This window comes from Talpa occidentalis, unplaced genomic scaffold (genome assembly GCF_014898055.3).
Source record: "Talpa occidentalis isolate TD23 unplaced genomic scaffold, MPIMG_talOcc4v2.1 talOcc4.2, whole genome shotgun sequence".
NCBI classification, from domain to species: domain Eukaryota; kingdom Metazoa; phylum Chordata; class Mammalia; order Eulipotyphla; family Talpidae; genus Talpa; species Talpa occidentalis.
In genome coordinates, this window is record NW_023602073.1 from 7,187,197 (window position 1) to 7,208,136 (window position 20,940).

Below are 20,940 nucleotides of genomic sequence, written 5' to 3' on the forward strand. Positions count from 1 at the left end.
GAGGTCAAGTCATTAAACATTCCTGCAAATCGAATTGAAGGAAACAGATTCTTTGCTTCGTAAAATAAAGAGGACAGGACGGATGATGAGCAATCTGTACCCATCTTCCCGAATAGCTAATTTAGGGAGGAAACACAAATTTGGTGACTGTGGGGGCTAAAGTATTAATTCCTGGTCCTCTGAAATCGAAGGCGGGGCCTGATACTGGTGTCTAAGGTTACTTAGCTTGGCTGAGCCAAGAGCAATTAAAGCTAATGGTTCTTTCTCCCCAAGACACCCCAGGTTAGACTCTGCCCCCTCTCTTTTCTGGCTCAGCTTCTCTGGTTCTCCCCAGCACCAGCTTTTTGGGGTCAGAAGGTTTGGGGGCCCTCCTTGCTCTCCGGCACCAGCTCTTTGGGGCCAGAAGGTTTGGGGGCCCTCCTCGCTCTCCACACCCCAGAGTATCCAACTTGGGTGTCACAGGCCGAGCTCGCCCCGGAGGGCCCTCGCTGCCGAGCGCACCGCCCCGGGCCTCCCGGCCCGGGCTCAGCAGTCCAGGCCCCCTCCTTTTGCAGAGCCCCGCAGCTCCCTCCTCCGGCGCCGCCCGCTCCCGGGGTCCCGGCTGGGGTCGCGCCGGGTCCGCGGGACCTGGACGGCGCGGCGCGGCGACGCCGAGGGCCAGGCCGCCCGCAGGTCCCCCCAGCCTGGCCCCAGCGCCGGCTGCGGAGCTCCAGCCCGGCGGCCCAGCGCCGCGCCGCGCGGGGAGAGAAGCAGCTGTTCCCAACAGCTGGGGGGCGGCGGCGCGGGAGCCCCAGGTGCGGCCGCGGCCAATCGCAGGCGCCCGGCCCGCCCCCTCCCCAGCCGGGCGCCGACCCCCGGCCCGCGGGGAAGGGAGCGCAGAGGTGGAGACGCGCGCTCGCCACTCGCCTGCCAGCTCCGCGGCGGGAGGGACAGCGCCCGAGCCCCGGCTGCGCGGAGGCCCCCGCCCCGGGCCCGCCGCCGCGCCCCCCTGCGCGCCCCCCTCTGCGCCCGGACGCGCCCCCCGCCGCCCCCGCGCACGCCCCGCGGGGAGACACCTACCCGATTTCTAAAAGGGAAAAATCTACCTCGAGCGCACCCCGCTCCTCGCCTGGGGACCACCCCCTTTCCATTCTCGGCCTCCCCGCCGGGCGCGCGGACAGCGCTCGCCCATCCGCCCGGCCCGCGCGGCGCGCAGACCCGCCGGGGAGCCTGTGCCGCGGCCGGCAGGGGCGGGCGGCAGGCGCCGGAGAAGTCGGGTCTCCGGGGCTGCCGGCGACTCCCGAAGCCGCGCGCCCCGCGCCCTCGGCCGCCCCCGGCCGCTCGCCCCCGCCGCGCCGCCGCCCGCGCCCCCGGGCTCGCCCCCGGCCCCCCGCGGCCGCGCCAGGGCGCAGGAGACGCGGAGCCGGAGGAGCAGGCGCAGCCGCTGCCCGAGCCGCAGCCGCAGCCGCAGCCGGAGCCCGGGCGCGAAGATGCACACGACCCAGAAGGACACCACGTACACCAAGATCTTCGTCGGGGGGCTGCCCTACCACACCACCGACGCCAGCCTGCGCAAGTACTTCGAGGTCTTCGGCGACATCGAGGAGGCGGTGGTCATCACCGACCGGCAGACCGGCAAGTCCCGGGGCTACGGATTTGTAAGTTGTGCAGAAGGGGGTGCCGCGGGGGCGCGCGCAATGAGCCCGGCCGGGAGACCCAGGACCGCGGGGGCGCGAGGGACCCAGGGCGCTTGGCCCCCCACCCCGGGTGCGGGGTCGGAGTTTGGCGCGCCCCTGGGGTGGATCCCCGCTGAACTGAAAGTTTGGGCGCTGGCGCCTGCCTGGCGGGCTTCCCAGGGCAGCGGGCGCCTTGAGGGGCCCGGGGACAGGTGGAGCAGGGGTGGAATATCAGGAGAGAGCTGTAGGGACTGCAGGGTTTGGGGGTGCGGAGGGCTGGCAGGAGAGGCCACCGGCGCACAGAATCGCCTTCCCTGCTTGGAGGCCGTCGTTAAGCACGCTGTTGCTTTGTACAAAATGCGTGTCTCCTGGCGGCCCGTAGGGCTAGGGCCCAGAGTGAGCACCCCAGGAGGTCTGGGACGCTTGCCCTTACACCACGCACCCCTTTTTTTGAATGGCTCAGGTGGGCTCTTTGCAAAGATGATCCTGTGACTTTGCTGAAATGAAAGGGCATAAATCCTCCTGGAGATTTAAGCCTTCAAAATCAGCTGCCTAAAAGCTGGGCACCCCAGAGTAACACAATGTCTGTTGTCGTTGGGGAGTGTTTGCTGGTGGCGGGGAGAACCCCGTGGATTTGAGGCTGGAGTTTCTTTAAAGCCAGCAGTGCCTCGTAGACTGGGGGGGCTGCTTAGGGACCTGGCCGGGAAGGGAAGGTCTGGAGTAGTTCTAAGTCTGAATTCAGGCCTCCAGATTTCTGCTAGGCCCTGCTAACATCCTTAGACTTGGGGGGTGGGGGGTTTGGCGGTGGGGGGGGTGAGGTCGGGGAACAGGACTTGCTTGCTTTTTTTCCTTTTTTTTTTTTTTTTGTCTTATTTATTTATATGCACAGAGGATCAAGGAGTAAGGTTCAGACCAAAAGAAAGAATAAGTTTAAGAACCCCCTCAGTGTTATCATGAATGATTTCTCCAGAGCTATTCTTGTTCTCCTTCAGTGGTTCATTTAGAGCTTTGTATGCATGTCTGTGTGTGTCTGTTGCTAAGGTCACCATGGCTGACCGGGCAGCTGCAGAAAGGGCCTGCAAGGACCCCAACCCCATCATTGATGGCAGGAAGGCAAACGTGAACCTGGCATACTTGGGAGCAAAGCCAAGGATCATGCAACCAGGTAAGAACATCCCTCCTTACTTCCCTCCCACTCAAGACCCCTCACTTGCCCCCCCCCCAGAATCTGTGGATGTGTTTAGTACCGTTCAGCCATGGCTGGCTATTCTGCCCAGGTGGCAAAGATAAATGAGCAGTGTAAACACTCCTTTCAGGATTTGAAATGTACCTGTGTGCAAAACTAGATCTTGGGGGTCTGAGGAGTTTATGTAACACCCAGCCATAAGCCTGACTCGTGTGTCCTTTGTGATATGCAGTTGTGTCTGCTCCTCATTTCCCAGGTTTTAGCCACTTGTAAATAAATTGCATGTGGATTATGGGCCAAATGTGTTCACTCCAGCTAGTGAATCTTCCCCACCTAGTGTTTTCTCTCCTTTTACCACCAGTTGCCCTGTGCTCAGAGCAGACCATCTGACTTGAACGTTCACTCAGGAGAAACATAGGGGTGGGGTGGGGTCCGGATGGGCAGTGTGTACCATTAAATCACAGAATATGAGTTATGAAACGAAATAGAAAGACTTCACATAACCTAGAGCCCTCATGTTACAGATGAAGAAACTGGCATTTAGACATTGGAGATGGTTGACTCTGAAGTCATGTACCTATGAGTAGCCAAAAAGGAGCAGGATTTTGTCTATTTGAAAATATGAACTTTTACATGATTTAAAATGCTGCCCTTTGCATTAGCACAAATAATTGAGAATTAACTGTTGGGCAAATGTAATAATTTTTCTTGGGTAAGCATCTTTTTTAAATTAAATTGTCTATTCTTTACTCTTAACTCTTTCCATTTGAAATTTTGGAAAGAGACTGACACTTCCATCCAAATGAATTGACTAGGAATCTAGGTTGCCGAGAAGGTGAGTGTCTGTGCAGGTATCTAGAAGCATTAAAACTATGCATCGATCTAACACATTTTATGTGTGTACTCTCCAGAAAATAAGGAAAGGGTAGTTGGTTTCTGTGAATTATTAATGCTACGATCTGTAAAATCCATAGTCTTCCAAAGCATTCCAGAATGTCCCAAAATACAAAGGCTTTTTTATAGCTATGATTTGAAATCATGCGAGTATCTGTGACCTATAATTTCATTATCAAGTCCTGTTGTTGCTGGTTTCATTCCGTGAGAATTTTCCCTTGGTCACATTATCTACAGTCTTATTCTATGTCCGTTAAACTGCGCAGATAATTTTCAGCCTCCACTTATAGCCTACTAATATTTTTATTTTGAGTCAACAGTCTCATTAATAAAAATGACTTCAAATACTTTTCTCTAAAAGGTTGAAAAAAATGGTTATCTTTTCTAAATGCAAGTTGTGCAAGCATGTTACATGTAGGAGTACTAAGTGCCTAGCAATGCATCAATGGAGATTGTGGTGTGTTTTGTCGTTAGGTTTTGCCTTTGGTGTTCAGCAGCTTCATCCAGCCCTTATACAAAGACCTTTCGGGTAAGTCAGTTAATCGGGTCCCCCTAAGTTTCCATACGGCTATCACTTGTTAACCTGCCTCTGTGATATACAGACAAGATCATGGCACAGAATGTTCCTGGTTATACCTATCTACCTATGTTTGTGTATTTTTAATGCTGATACTATAAATATTTTTAGATGAGTCAAGTTATCTGACCAAGTATGCAGCCTCCAAAGCAGACAAATTTTTGAGCTTATGATTTACAAAACAAAACAAAAATACCAGGTATGACTTGTGTACCAGACAATTGTGACCCCGCACCATTCCAACTGTTCAACTTGACTCAATTTTATTTATCTCTTTCTAACCTGACAGGGCTCGTATACAGTTAAGCTAACTGATGAGAAGGATACGATGATAAAAGGTGGAATAGTTCTGTTTGGAATTAAACTCTGTACCCAGTAGACTCAGACACACAGCTCAGATGGTGATTAACGATGCATGGATGTTGGTGTTGTTGATTTTATTTTTCACAATAGTCAATAGACCTCCGTGTGCTTTATTTTATTTATTACAGTAATGAAGTGGTGTTGATAGCTAAACTGTGTGCTTTTTACTTAATTGAAAAGAGCTGTAGTGAAAGTGTTTTCTTCTCCTCCGGGGAAGGGGCTCTTTGTGTTTTTGGTTTTGGTGGTGGTGTTGAGGAGTGTTGACTTTTGACTTTGCCATGGGAAGCAAAGGGCCTTTTTATTTTCCTTGCTTTTAAGCTCTAGCCTGTGACTTCCATTTAACCATATTTTTTGTAGTGAGTGCTAAATTGTGTGATTTCCCTCTGTGAGAATACAGATTCATTGCTTGCATGTCCTAAGTTTCTGTTTTACTGGGGAGTTTTCTGGGAACCGGGTTCTTTCTTTTGCAATGTGTCTCCACTTTTAGGCCTTCTAATTTAAAGGTTCAGCAACTCTTATCGGATTTCATTAACACAGTCAGATGGTAGCATAGAGTAGCACTAACTCTCAGTTTTCAGACCTAATTCAGGTGAAAGGCCTATCATCTTTGTGTTATCTCTGGGTCCTGTCATTCCCAGCTCTGCTCATCTGAACCCCCTGCTCCCCCCCATTCCAGAGGAGATTCCTTTCCCCCTCAATTTATTCTGAACACTCAGAATCTGTTATGTATTCTACAATAGTGGTCAACATTGCTGTAAATCTAATGCCAGGGATTTAATCTTTTTGAAATATCTAACTGTTCGAGAAGTAGCTTCTTCTCTAACTAGACACCTAAATAGCTACATGTGGAAGCTGGCAGGTTGGACTCTGTCTGCATAGATAGATATCTACCTATGTCTGTAAGAAAGGATCCCAAAAAGTCATCATTTGACTTGAGTCAAGTTGTATTTTCCATGAATACCTTCTTACAACACCCCCTTTAACATAATGGTCCCTCACTCTTATTGCCAACTCTTCCTTTGTTTTAACCATAGGATTGCCTTCTGTCCTATGTGACTAGAAAGGGCCTTCATATGCCCACAGCCATTGATCAAAACTTCACCCAAATTATAGTAGACACTGACAACAAAGGGTGGGTTGATGGATCCAGCTAGTTCTGTGTACTCCACCACTGGGCTAGGCTGTGTTTACAATGAGATTGGAAGAAAGAATATTCATCTTAAGAAGTGATCATGAACTTGTCACAATCTCACAGTAACTAATAATACTGGAAAAAAAATTGTACAGCAGATCAGTCAACAGGTATTTCCAGGTGTTTGTTTTTTTTCACTATGCTATGGGGGTGATATAAAATGAGGAGATTACATTCTAGTTTGGGAAGCAAAACTAACACAAACCAATTGGGAATTATTAATTTCCAAATGACTTGGCATTGTTTTAAGTACAAAAAGAATTCAGAATAGCAAGAACATAGGTAAGTTGCAGGTTTTGAACAAGGTTTTGTGAGGGCTGGAACTGAACTTGGATCAATGGATATGTCCTGCTCAGGTAGCTAAGGAACAGGGTGAGGTAAGCCTGCCAGAGACCTAAGAGAAGAAAGGATTCTGTGCATGGAGAAACCAGACTCTCTGGAGGGCCTTGGGAGCTTGATATAGAAATCTGGACTGGTTGTGGTAGTCCTTATAGATCCTTGAAATCATGAGGAAAATAAAAAGCAGAGTACAATGTATGACATGGAAACTTGAAATCAAGCATGTTTTTGATAGTAACCTTTTGTTTTTCATCCCTTCTACTATTAGCTGTCTTTATAAAGGAATGTTATTATTACTGTTTGCATAAATTGTTTGAACTCGAGATTCTTATTCAAAATAGATAGCATTCCAGATGGGTCAAGTAAGCCTTCTCTTTCTTTTTTAAGGGGTTCTCAACAGTGTTGTAATTCCCAGAGTCTGTACCTAACAAATCACACCTGGTCATCCTAAATTCTATTTGAATGCCACATGTTCTTATTTTAGTCCTGGAAGGAAGCTTGAGAATTTTAAATTTCACTTAACTTGTTTGGAATTCTAGTAACGAAACTATTTTTGTAGGGTGCCTAAGTGGCCCCCCGTTTACTCTGTGCTTTTAAAAGGATTTTTTGATGAAACACGGTGGCTAGATGTATAGAAACTTGTGGATTAGCTGAACAATATCTTACAAATACTTTACGTTTGAAAGAAGCATTTTCTTTTTGAAATCTTGGAGAGGAGGCACTGCAAGTCTGTGAGTAGAAAACTCTAGAGTAGCTTAGATCAAATTGAAAAGTACCTAAACATTTATTCAGTACACCTTTAAGTACCAAGTTTATTTTAGTTAACACTGTACCAGATATTATGCTAGCCACTAAGGGCACTGAAACCTGCTATTGAAAAGGGATTGACATGAAGTATATAATTTAATTTTCACAATAATTATTTGATAAAGGCACTGTTAATGTCCTTTCTGTGGATGAAAAAAACTGAAACAGAGAGGTTAACTAACTTCCCACAGGACGAGTGAGTGATAGAGTCTGAGTTTACGTTTAGAATCATGATTAACCTGATCTCAAAAGCTATGTTCTTCTTTGCATCAAGTTGTAGTCGAAAGCACAACTCCATTCTCTCTTATAATCTAGTGAGAAAACTAGATTAGAAGCACCCAGAAGGGCTGTCCATGTGACTTCAGATAAGGGGGAGAGAGATCAGGTTGGTGACATCCAGGAGGACTTCCTGAAGGAGGCAGAAGTTGACCTAGATTCTAAAGGATGATCGTGGTTAGGGAACTCTTATATTGAGTACCTACTGTATCCGTCATTGTAGGGTCTTTGTGTAGATCGTTTTACTTAATTCACAGCAACAGGAAATTATAGGTTCATTCCTGATACGAGAAAAGTGAGACTAACAGGAGAAGCACCATCCTGAATGCTCTGCAGGCGAGGGTATGTGAAATTTGGATTTCAACAGGTTGAGATGAAGCTTGGCATGAGTAGAAATGAGGATCTAGAAGGGTGTGGCCTGTCCAGGAAATATTAAGGCTCCTAGCTGACCTGGTTCAGGGAAAGGTGGGAAGAAATACTGGAAAAAGTACCTTAGGGTCAGAAGCTACAGCCAAAGTTCAAGAAAGTTGAAGTTAGTTTGGTATGTTCAGAACCACAGATTGCTCTGAGCAATCTATGAAGACAGATGGATGTGACAGATCGGAAAACAAACCAGTTAGGACATTGCTTCCAAAGTCACAGAGAGATAACAGAGGGACCTGAAGAGGCAGGAAGAAAGGAAAAGCATAACTTTTCTCTGAAAATTGCCGGGATTATGTTGCTTTGCTCTGTGCTTTTGTAACTGCTTGAATTGTACAATGTATGATTAATCGAGGGGCAGGACATTGGTAGATAACTAGTAGGGAGGAGATTTCTAAATCACTACACTACTCAAAGAGCTCCTAATACAGAAATTGCTTCAGTAATGCCACCCTACACTTATTCTGACTCTGCCATCCTTCCTGAACTGAGCTATTTTAGGCGTTCCCTGGTCTTCTGCGTCCTTCTTTGCCGAGTCTTAAAGGACGCTAGTTTTTCATTTGCTTCCCAGACATCTTCGCAACCCGCCCTCTTCAGACTGCATGTGGGATTGTGATAGTCTAGGGAAATTTACGGCTCATTTTTGGGGGGAGGGGGCACTCTGAAATCAAAACTATAAAGTAAGGACAGAGACCCAGAATCCTGTAAGCAACTGTTCTTAGCTTTTCAACTGTCCTTAGCTTTTAACACACACACACACACACACACACACACACACACACACACACACACACACACACACTGTTGTTGTTCCTGTTTGTAGGCTAAACTTATTTTTAGTTAACAGCTCTATCCAAAGATACGAACTTAGCAACCATCTTGTTGTCCTTGGAACTTTGGAAGTACGGGGGTTAATGTTTCGGTATCAGGGAGATTCAAACTGGCTGGCCTTTGCAGCTGATAAATGTCTTACTTTGGCCTTATAAAGACATTTTACCCACTGGAAACCCTTGTCGCATGACAGGATCAAAAATAGCCCCGCTGCAGCCCCTGCTGTCCATCACCACATGTAAACTGGCACAAGCGGGGCCTCTCTCAGCCGTGTCTGCACATTGTGGACACGGCAGCCTCCGGGGTCAGTGTTTCATAAAGCCACACCTGTCGCTGTGAGAGAGCAGTTTGACCTGCAGAAAAGTTTTTTGAGTGTGTGCATGACCATGCGTCTGGTTTCTGACAAGCAATTAAGAACATCTCGAAGTGTCCTCAGAAACACTTGATGACGTTGTTTCTCCTGGCACTGGGAAAGATATACAAGTCTAGTGAAATTGTGTGTATTTTTATCATTGGGGTCAAAGGTCACTCCCCTCTGTGATAAATTCATCTTTTCCATAGATGTTCGATAATGAATGCTTTCAGTGAAACTCTGCAAAGGCACTGCAGAAACTGAATTCAAAAAAAGCTAAATGGGAAGTTTGCTGTTTGGAGGGTTTTAAAATTTGAAGATTGTTATTTGTGTTTATATTTTTTGTAAGTTGGCTTAGCCAACAACCAGATGGCATTAATAGTGTGATATTTTTAGAATATAGAGGGTTTTGATGGAGATTATTTTAAAGAAAGATGAAAATAAATCAGATATTCACGATAGTAAAGAATCCCAAGAGTGAGAACTGAGATGCATGGGCTTTTAAAAAATACCTCTTGTGATTTTTTTTTTTCCCACCAAATTAACTTTTAAGTTAGTTCAGGGGAGTCTTTCTCATGTGGGATCTCTGAATGCATCATTTTGAAAGGTATTGGATTTTGTTTCACTTTTTTGAACTTTCGCAGGATGATAATTAACAATAGAATCGATCTGTATAAAATATTTCCTAATGGGCAGCTTTAAAAGAGACTTGCTAGGTCACTTTCTGTTGATTCGGAGGATAAGAGTTTGTAGATGCACAAAAAGAATGTTTCTTTACTCGTATTATGATGTCGACTTTCCAAGTTTATATTAATTGTAGAAATATTTAGTTGTATTTCCCTGTCCCTGCCTGTTCCCTCAACCTCATCATTTCCCCAAAACCCCTTCTGTCTGTCTTGCATAGAGATAAACAAGCTGGCTGACCTTCAGTTGCCTGATAGTGAAACAGGTTTGATTGATCCTTGTGTCATTATGATTTTATGGAGAACAAGAAAGAAAGAAAGACCAGTAGCGTGCTGCACACCTCTTTGGGAATCACTGCCATGAATGTTAATAGCATTTCTGTAGCTTCCCACAACAGCCTCTTGTGATAGAGTGAGCTGCACTACAGTCCGTTTGAGAAGTGTGATTCTGCTGTGTTTACCACACTTGTGAACTTTTAAACTCCTTTTTTATTTTGTCGCCTGCTTCTTTTTCATGATTATTTTTAATAAGGGTGACTGAGGTTGCAGAGGGATTAATGTGTGCTGAGTCTGCATAGCAATTTCAAGTAGGGTTGCCATGATAATGGACACGTGGATTTTGCTGAAATTTATGAGCGTTTTGACATAGTTGGGCCATCACGGAATTGAGTGATCACGGATGACCCTTTCGAGTCCTCCATTCAGGGCTAAGAATGATCCTATTTGCTGAGGAGTTCTGTCTTAGCCACTCATGGCAAAACTTTCCAAAGTCTTAAATCAGCACTCATGAGCTGCTTCTTAGGCGCGTAGCCCTCCTAAGCCTTGCCTGATTTTCCAAACTTTTGCTCAGCGATCTGCCGCGCCTCGAAATGATCATCAATAAAAACTCCACAGGTATGGGAGCTTATTTCTGTGGCTGAATTCCTTTTTGAGCACTCCACGAATCTGGCTACCACCAGACCACTGGAAAGTCGATATCGTGGCAACCCTATGCTCATAATAACCACTAAATTTGAGTTTGTCTTATCTCTGAACAAGCCATGCAACCGTCCGGACGAGAGGCGAATACGACCTGACTTTGTTTTCCGTTTCTCAACAGGATCCCTGCCCATTATGTCTATCCGCAGGCTTTTGTGCAGCCTGGAGTGGTCATTCCACACGTGCAGCCGACTGCAGCTGCTGCCTCCACCACCCCTTACATTGACTACACTGGAGCTGCGTACGCACAATACTCGGCTGCAGCTGCGGCTGCAGCCGCGGCCGCCTATGACCAGTACCCCTATGCGGCCTCTCCAGCTGCGGCCGGCTATGTCACCGCTGGGGGCTACGGCTATGCAGTCCAGCAGCCCATCACCGCCGCGGCACCTGGGACAGCTGCTGCAGCCGCGGCAGCAGCTGCAGCCGCAGCCGCCTTCGGCCAGTATCAGCCCCAGCAGCTGCAGACAGACCGAATGCAATAGACCAGCCATGTGATCAAAGTTGAATTGTTTTCTCTTGGCCTCCCAATGTTCCAATTTTTTCGTAGCTAATGAGAGAGTTAACATTGACTTAACAGCTTTAAAAAAAAAAAAAGTTATGCTATTGTGAAGCAGATTCTTATTTTTTTTATACTCCGAGAGTGTTCTGGATGAGAAAGGCGTGAGAAAGACAGGGGTGGGGCGCAGTTCTGGAAATGGATCCAAAGGGCCTGAGTAAAGGAGAGGCCACCAGGAAGGATGGCAGGAGTCACAACGGAACTTCACTTTTATAATGGAATTTTTATTTTTGCTCTTTTTATAGTATCAGGGAAGCAAACTGCCTTTTACAAGTTAGAAAATGCTATTTGAATCTAGTTGAACCAGGGAATTCAGAGTGAGCAATATGTAGCTTGAAGTACATTTCAACGCAGATTTAAAAAAAAAAAAATGGTGACAGCACCGATTGTCATTTTGAGCAGTCGCTATGGCCTACCGAACTTTTTCAAGTAAGAAGGTCATGTTCTTACACACTCAGAAACGGGCATCGAACAATCAAGCTAGGAGCGTGGCAGTGGGTACAATGGTGGACAGGCACCAAAGTTATTTTCTCATCTATCCTGTTGGATGAGAGGGGCTGTGGAGCAAGTGATGTGGAATTAATGGGTGCAACAGCTGTACAGACAATCAATAACACACAGTTCTGGAAAGAACACATCACTTGTGCTTGTTTGATGAGCTTGTCACATTCTAATCCCTCTCCCCATCCTGTTTCAATTTTGGGAAACTTGTATCTGCTGGTGTCAGCAATTCTGATTCTGAAATAGGATCAGGCTTTTACTACAACAGCCTTCTCTTTCTATTTATTGTGTCGACTCGTGGCTTATGAATAAAGGCAGGCAAAGTTTGCAGATTCTAAACCCTTAAGGACTGTCTTAAGGACATTTATTTTTTTCCCTTTTGAGATAATTTTACACTTTTTAGTATGTATTTCAGAGTCATATTTAAAACTATTTATTAGTGACATGAGACATCAAGGTTACTGAGATCACAATTCTTCAAAGGTTAATGATAATGTGGTTTATACTGTGCCTTAATAGTAATGCTATTTAAGATATTTATTTTTAAGTTTTACTATGCTGCACTCTAAAGAAAGGAACTTTAGATGTGACACTGTAAAATTATGTATTCATCTCATGGCATAAATTATTTAGTAGGTCTAGATGTAGCATATTAAATATTAACCTATTCAACTAAAGATGTTGACTTGGATTTATTTAAATTCATATGTGCACTGTATAAGAGTACTCTTACATTAACACATTTTAGTTTATTTTAGTTTTTACTTTTTTAAAGCAGACTCTATGGCTAATTTCATGCTTCCTTCTCTGATTTTTGCTCGTGTAGATCTCATTTATTGGTACTTCATTAGTTCAGCACTATTCTTGTGTAGTTTATGTAGTTTTTAAATGCTGCTTTACATTTTTCTTCTGAAACTGCAATACTTGCGATTTTTATTCTTAAACTAAATTGAATACTATTTTACACTGTATTGGATTTTTATACTTGAACAATTTCATACAAGGGAAGACAGGTTAGCATTTTTATGGACTTTTTCCATTATCACTGGATTTACTTTAAGTGTTCCCATACTAGACAGTGTTATGTAATGTAGACATGACTCTCCTGTGCAAATTATTTATTCATTGTGTATATTGCTTTATAACATTTCAGATCTTCTAATCTATTCACTTGTATTAAATATAATTTTTAAAAACTTCTGTGGCATTGATTGTTTCTAATTTTGTCTTAAAGGTAGAATGATTTTTCCTTTTGACAAGAATGAATAGCCAGGATTTTACATGTAGTATTCTCAGAGGTGCAGAATGCTTTCTGGGCACCCTGTTTTTATACCTTTTTAGTAGACTTAGTGAAAATATTTCCAATCGTCCCTACAGGACTATTCATATCACCAGAAATGGATTAACTGAAAGGTAATCAAAAGGAGGGGGATATAGCGAGGACCCTCAATCAGAAGCTGGTGTAGCTCCAAGATTCTGGAGACAGGTAAACTGAGATTTGGCACTGGAGTCTTGTAAGCACATTCTGGTAACTGGAGCAAGTAGCTTTAAGAGTGAAGTTTTTTTTAGTAATTTCTCATCTATACTATCAGGACAATAATACTGACTGTCTCATCAGGTTATTTAAATATTAGATAAAGTCTATCAATTTTGTGGCACATAGCCACATATACAGTAAGTACTTGGTAAATGTAATAGCAGTTTTAATGCCTGGAGTGAAAGCTAACCAAAGTGCAAGTTACCTGTGGGGATATTTGCTTTTGTTAGTTTCTGCCCACAAGGAAGAGGCTTTCTCTATTAAATTGTGTAAAACATCAAATGACTAGCTATCACACTGATTGTCCTAAAGTGTATATGTTATGCTAATTAAGGAATGGATTTTTTTTGTTGGTCTCTTGGTGTTTATAGCTCCCAAATCCATACTAGATCTCTTAGGGAATATCTTCAAAAGTTATAAGTAGAGCCTTCCTGGTGGAGCAAGGGGTTAAGCACCGCATTTGGAGCAATCGGCAGCCTCTGCAGCACAAGCTGGAACCCTGGCTGGCCAGGAAGCAACCCTCATGGCGTGGCAGACCTCTCCTGACTCACCTGCTGCTCCCCTCAGCAGTGTATTTCAATCTGTCTGCTGTTCTGAGCTCCACTCTGGTGAATCCTCTCACCACCCACATCTCTGGCCTGTACCCCAACTCTTGTGTGCATAAATAAATAAATCTTAGAGAAAAAAGAAGTTGTAAGTAGCAGGACATCGTGATAGCAGAGTCTATGATGCTTTCTATTTCATTATGATTATCATCCTATTTACAGCCACCATATCTCAAATTTTATTTGCCTTTAATTTTCCAAAGAAAAGTATCCCTGGCTTATCTCTAGAGATGGATGTCAGTGCATCCCTATTATCCTGAATCCATAAAACAATTTCTAAGTTACTAAATTCAGTCAATGCATCAATTATTGCATTCCAAGAAACATTCTATACTTACTTTTTCAGATTTATGGAAGGTCAACCTTGTCTTCAATAACTAAGTATTGATTGCTGAATTTTAACACGAAACATCATTTGACTTGCCAATTAAAAATAGATCAGACAGTTCTGGAAAAAGCTAGTCAAAAATTAGCCAGAAGTCCACCTATCCCTGGCTATCCCTTTTCTGGGGCATTTCCTGATCTATACCAATGTCAATATTAGGAGTTATATAGAAAGCGCAAGAATATTTTTTTGTAAATATTTATTTTTATTTCTTTATGTGCACTAAAACTGGGATGGAGGCCAGAGGTACGGGGAGAGGAAGATTCACCAGAGACAAAGTGGGGAGCAGAACAGGCAGATCTACTGAAATACACTGCTGAGGGGAGCAGTGGGCGAGACAGGAGGGCTGCTTTTCCCTGGCCTGGGATTGAACCAGCAGCAGTGGCTGGTGGTAGCTTGATAGCTCTGAGACTAACCCCTGTGCCACCAGGGAGACCCTAGCATACAATTTTTACCTTGTAATGCCAAACCATACATTTCTAGAAATAAAAAGAAATGCTTAATATCTAATAAAGAGTCATTCAGTGGTCTGGCGGACTAGCTGTGTTTGTAAAGTTAGAGAAAACAATGAATCTGAGACCCAAAGAGCAAATGAGTCCTGGCTTCCTTACCAGGAGGGTGATCTTGAACCCTTCTGGTAAGAGGTGAGTTGATACTACCCAACATACTTGCTCTACTACTACACCCCACGGGTTGTACCGATTAAATGAATCCACTGATATGAGAAAATCTAGAAATTCTAACATATTAAGCAAATGGAAATTATGTGAAGGTAAGATATAGCGCATTAATTTTGAAATGGATCTCAAATGTCTCCTCTTAAATAACCTTTTCAAGAGAGGACAGACTTGTACCTCCTGCTATTTCTTTATTCTGCCCCAACCAAGTAATAGCTAAATTTTCTGTACAATAAAAACAGCATGAAAATAACAGCAAAAGGTGCAGATTGCCCAAATAGAGCAAAGAAGGAAGGGGAGACGAACAGATTATGGAATACATTTCTCTCACAGGGGAACTATATATAGCTCCTTCCTCACTCCTGTCAAATATTGTTCTTCTTAATTCCCTCTGAGGTTTGAAAGCATTCATTAAGATGACAGCCTGCGTTTTGGAGGGACAAAGGTGAAGAGAAACCAAAAAATAAATAAATGCATTTCCATGCTTACTTTTTGTCCTCTCTTCTCCTTCAAGAGTTCCAACCTGTTTCCATGGAAATCCTAACTTTGTTTTGCTGAAGCAGTTAGGACAGAAGTTCAGTTCTGGTATTTGTTCTGAGTTGAATTTTACCAGTTCAACAGTGAATACAGCTATGTCATTTAAGTTCCAGGTTTTGAAATCCCAATTATAAATCAAGATGAGAAAAGCACTTTAGAAATTTTAGGCCAGAAAAATGATAGATAGTTATCACTTTGATCACAGAAGTTTGTTCTGTCTTATCACACAGGATTTGGTCTTTTTTATTTTTTTAGCAAAAGTTGTTTTTTAATTTTGAGGGTGCAGTTTACAGCAGGTGTGCAGGTTCTCACGTCTGTAACTCTACATTTCATACCACACCCTCCACCAGAAATCCAGTGACCATCCACCAGCAACCAATGTTTCCCCCTTACCTTTTCCACACCCCACTGTTCCTCTCTGGTGAGAATAGTCATTCTCGACAACTTCTTCCAAAAGAAATTCTTTACATTCCCTTCTTGTCACTTGTCCTCTGGAAAGAAGATCAATGCTATAGTTTTTTTTTTATTTTTTTAATATCTTTTACATCATTTTTCATTTTTGCACAATGTATGCATTTTCATCGTGGTTATATTCCCCACACAATTCCCACCCCCCCTTATTCTGACACTAATCCCCCCTCTCGCCACCCCCGTAGTGTGTCTCTGATTTATAGTTGCTTGTTGATTTTAATTTTGATTTTATTATAATTAGTCTTTTGTTACAGTTAGTCTTTTTCCTGGTCCCTTATTTAGGTTTTCTAAATTCCTGCTATGAGTGAGACCATCCAGTATTTTTCTTTTTTTTTCTGGCTTATTTCGCTGAGCATGATCCCTTCCAGCTCCATCCATGTTGCTACAGATGGCATGAATTTATCTTTTTTGATTGCTGAGTAATATTCCATTGTGTATATGTACCACATCTTCTTGATCCAGTTATCTATTTTTGGGTATTTGGGTTGTTTCCATAGCTTAGCTACACCCCACCAACTGGGAGAACATTTTTGCACCCAACACTAATGATAAAGAACTGATCACAAAAATCTACAAAGAACTGAAGAGACTCAACAAAACAAAGAAAATAATCCAGTCAAAAAATGGGCAGAAGAGCTAAAAAGGAACTTCTCCAAAAAGGAAATGCAAATGGCCAACAGGCATATGAAAAAATGTTCAACATCACTTGTAATCAGGGAAATGCAAATCAAAACTACAATGAGACACCATCTTACACCAGTGAGAATGGCACATATTAAAAAAACTAACAACAACAAATGTTGGCAAGGATGTGGAGAAAAAGGAACTCTCCTGCACTGCTGGTGGGAGTGCAAGCTGGTCCAACCACTATGGAGAGCTGTGCGGAGATTCCTCAACCTGCTAAAGACAGAGCTTCCATATGATCCAGCAATTCCACTCCTAGGTAATTATCCAAAGGACACAGAATCATTAATTCAAAAGGGCACCTGCACCCCTATGTTTATACCATTGTTTTTATAAATCCAAGACACCTCCACTAACCTATTGATAAGTGAGTCAGAGAATGGCATTGCTTTCCATTCCACCATTCCATTCCACCACTGTCAGCAGTAATTCCAGTTACATTAAACCAGGATTATGTACCAATTGTTATTTCTTTTCACTTAGTCCCTCAGATAATGTGTTCATAAAAGAGCAAATATCTGAAACTGATTTCCAAACTGAGTTTTAAATACAGAAACACAGCTTGGCCAAGGAGAAAGTGGTGTTTTAGCTCTATTTTAAACTCTGTTCATCTGACAGTCCCAACCAGGTATGAATACTCTGACTTCTGGCTCTTTCACCTGTGCTGCAGACGACTCAGTTTAGGCGAAGACATGAGGATGAGCATCCTCATTCTGCATACGTTTATGTACTTTTGAAATTTGGGGAAAAAAAATGTGAAAAGGATATAGAAGAAAATAATGAAGACCAGGACCACTCAGGTCCAAACAATCTCCTAAAAATAGGTGAAGAGAATGAGTTGTAGACGTGGGAGTCATGTGGGGCGGGTCTCAGGAGGCCAGGATTAATGAGGCGGCCTGCTGGGTAGCAGAGACCCATGTGGGGTGGAGAGTGGGGGCTTATTTAAAAGTCAGTAATTAAATACATGGTTTTCTTCTGTTTTCTAGTTATATAAAAGACATTTGGGGCATTAACTTCATTTTTTGGCTTGCAAAGTTTAGACACTTTTAAAAAGGGAGTATTTTCTTTGTAACTGAAAACTTTTCGGAAGCAATTATAGTGCCTTTGGTAAGATTAGATAAAGGCCCTCTGGAGACCTTGGGTCTCCAGAGAGAGGAAACACTGGCATTCTTTTATCTATCGTCACTTCCCATTTAAGCGGACAAGGCAATCTGAAGAGAGGCAGGATGGTTAAGAACATGTATTTATCTTGCAATTCAGTCTCTTTCCATCAATGTATTGAAAAGCCATTTGTGGCTGAGAAAATCGAGCTCTTATACATCTGTATTTGCATGGGCCTTGCGGTTTCTGTCTTGCCACTGGTCGACTTCCATGGATGGGAGTTTGGAGAAGTAATGGAGAGTTTATGAAGGGGAGCAAGGGGGAAAACCCACACCGCTAACCATGCACCCAGTACTTATATTCAAGCGTCCTAACAATGTGAGGTAGGTAATAGTCTCCCTGTTACACAGGTAAAAAAATGTGCAAAGGCAGTGGGCAGCCTGCCCAAAGTCACGGTGTCTGTCTGCAGGGACAGAGCCATGATTTTCAAAGGGGATGGCCTGGAGTCAAGTCCCATATGCACACCATCTCAGCCTGCTGCTTTCTGGCACCCTTCCTTCTGGGGAACCCTCTAAGCTTCACCTGGGATTCCTCAGGCAGAGCCACAAGCTGCCTTTCTCAATCCCCAGCTACACATGAGCAAGGAACCACTGAATTAGTGGAGGGAAAAAAATTTCTGCACACAGGAATGTATTATTGAGAAGAAAAGGGATGGAAGATTCCAGGTGGACGGAAGAAGCCTTCCGTGTTGCCCTAAACAAATTTGACTCTTTCTCATAGTTGGATCTGCCTTTTTGACCTTTTTTTTTTTTTTTAAAGATTTATTTATTTCTGCACACAAGAACTGGGGTACAGGCCAGAGGTAGGGGAGATGAGAGGATTCACCAGAGACAGAGTGGGGAGCAGAACAGGCAGACTGCCTGAAATACACTGCTGAGGGGAGCAGCGGGAGAGACAGGAGAGGTCTGCTGTGCCATGTGGGTAGCTCCCTGGCCGGGGATCGAACTTGTGCTGCAGTAGCTGTTGATTGCTTCATAGTGCTGTGAGACTTAACCCTTTGTGCCACCAGGGAGGCCCCCCTTTTGACTGTTCATCTGACTTCTAATTGTACTTCCTGTGCCTGTTATCACTGGGATACCACACTTTTCAAAAATCTTCTAATGCCAATTTTCTGCACTATGCCTACTACTTCACCAATAATATTTTCCAGCTACACCATATGCTCTGTCACTGGCCATGGGGGCAGTGCACTTGGCATAAATCAATGTCCAGTGGGAAGATAATACCTTGGGAGAGTGTGTGTGGGCAAATGCGAAGTGAAAGCAAGTATGTGCAGCCCCAGAAAAATCTAAAGAGGGATTGTAAGTACTAAAGCTTACCTCACAGATCTTTTGGTCTGGAGTTTTCCCTGCAGACCTGGTTTCTACTTCTGTAAGAGGGTGATCACCAGGGGAAAGGGAGGTTCCAAGTTCCCTGCCTCACTCCAGGAAGGGTGGCGCTGAGCAGTGAGGAGAAGAGGCTGGAGAAGAGACTAAAGAAGAAAGAAAGAAGGTTGGGGAGCCAGAAGGAGACCCGGAGGAGACACGTGGAGCAGAGAGACATGAAGAAGCTGTACTTGCAAGGACTTGGGAAACATCGAAGAAAACACAAGACACTTGAAACAGACATGGGTCAGAGACCCGTGGGGAGGCTGACATTGGCAGCCTTTACCTTCACTTGGATTTGGATTTTGCCCCTTTTCTTCCAGACTTGCCTGGCCCCTTCTGCCCCTTCCCTGTGGGTCCCCACCCGAAGGTGCTTTAGACTTGTGGCAGACTTTTGGGCCTCAGCTGCCCTGCTTTGGGCCAACCCTGTTTGGCTGGGCATTTACCCATGAGGGGATGGGTAACAATGGGTGTTTCATGTGAAAACTACTTTATCTATTCTTTCCCTTCCTTTCTCTGTATTGTACACTAATTGTATCGAAGTTCCTTCCCATTAAAAGTCTTACATACTAGAGTATGTTTGTGTTGATGTGACAAATGGCAGAACCCATTTAGAGCAGGCAGGTTTGGGCGTCCTGGAATACCCTGCCCTATAACACATTCTGAAGTTATATCCTGTCAAGCCTAACATTAGAAAAAATGGAGTACTAGTAATAATCAACACCAAATTGAACAGTTCTCTTTCTTCCCAACATTCACTTCTCTACTTTAAATAGCTAGATTTTTGGCAGCCATTAACTTGGCATCTATTTGTGCCAAACTCTGCATACATTATCTTAACTCTTCAAAGCATCCTGGTCAGCTCAGCATTATCATCTTCATTGGACAGAGAAGATAATGCAATTTGCCCAAAGCCACAAGTGGAGGGGGCAGAAATGTGAATAGATGAAGTCAAAGATTAAGTGATGAGGGTCATTTACCAGTTTCTTTCTGTGTTACTGGGGATAGTCTTGGAAATTCTAAGGGAAGCTTAGTAAACATGTCTTCCATTTTATAGATTCTAAGGTCAAAACCAAATCTAAGGACCTGAGGGAAGTCATATACAGGATTGAATTCTTTAATAAAGATGCACAGCATTAATGTCTCCCTACTCATTTTCTTAATTTAATTTCCATGGTCGACATTTGTTTAATCATCCACTAAGGATTATAATGACTCTTCATCTGTCTTGACCACTTGTGCTATGGTGGGGAAAATATACGAATACTGTGATTTACTATTCCCAACTATCCATATTATACAACTGAGTGACTATTTTTCAGCTTACATCAGAGAATGTCAAATAATTAAAGCTTTGAATGAACATTGCCAATTTTAATAATAGTGACTCTGAATGTAAATGCAGAATGTTGTTATTAAAGTTATAATTCAAGTTCGAGTTATAGTTCATGTCCTCTCCATGGATAGCCTGACTGAAATGAAAATTGAGAGGAGAGTAAGGAGAAAAAGGAGGAGGAGAATTTGAAGAAGTCTCAGAAACAGGAGCCACAGCAGTTTGGAAATGGCCATGTAAGAGCTTTGCCTGGTCCTCTCTTGGAGAGAGTCTGGGGAGTAATACTGGGGAGAGAAGTCACTGGGCTTGTCCACGAAGCACACATGTTGAATGTCTTTATGTCTGAGCATACTAAGGATCTTGATAATCCTGCTTTCATAGCAGCTGCATTCCTTATCATCTTTGGCATATTTCTTCAGCGGGCACAAAGCCTCTTATCTAGCAAACATTCTCTCCCTGAACCGTTGTCTCTCAGCTGCTTAGAGGCCATGTCCCTTAAATCTCCCAGCTGTCTTTCTTACCTCTCAGGCTTGGCTTCCTTTATCTGTATTTTTTCTTCCCCAAATCTTTCCCAGC

At 43.7% G+C, this 20,940-nt stretch overlaps 1 protein-coding gene across 1 annotated transcript; it reads left to right on the forward strand.

The window, feature by feature from the left end:
- Window positions 1-1,256: 1,256 nt before the first annotated feature.
- RBM24 (RNA binding motif protein 24) lies at window positions 1,257-12,810 on the forward strand. The gene is made up of 4 exons (XM_037518903.2): window positions 1,257-1,637; window positions 2,697-2,820; window positions 4,210-4,264; window positions 10,675-12,810. Exons 1-4 carry the CDS (start codon window positions 1,470-1,472, stop codon window positions 11,033-11,035), a joined length of 708 nt encoding a protein of 235 aa, XP_037374800.1. The 5' UTR covers window positions 1,257-1,469; the 3' UTR covers window positions 11,036-12,810.
- The last annotated feature ends 8,130 nt before the right edge of the window (window positions 12,811-20,940 follow it).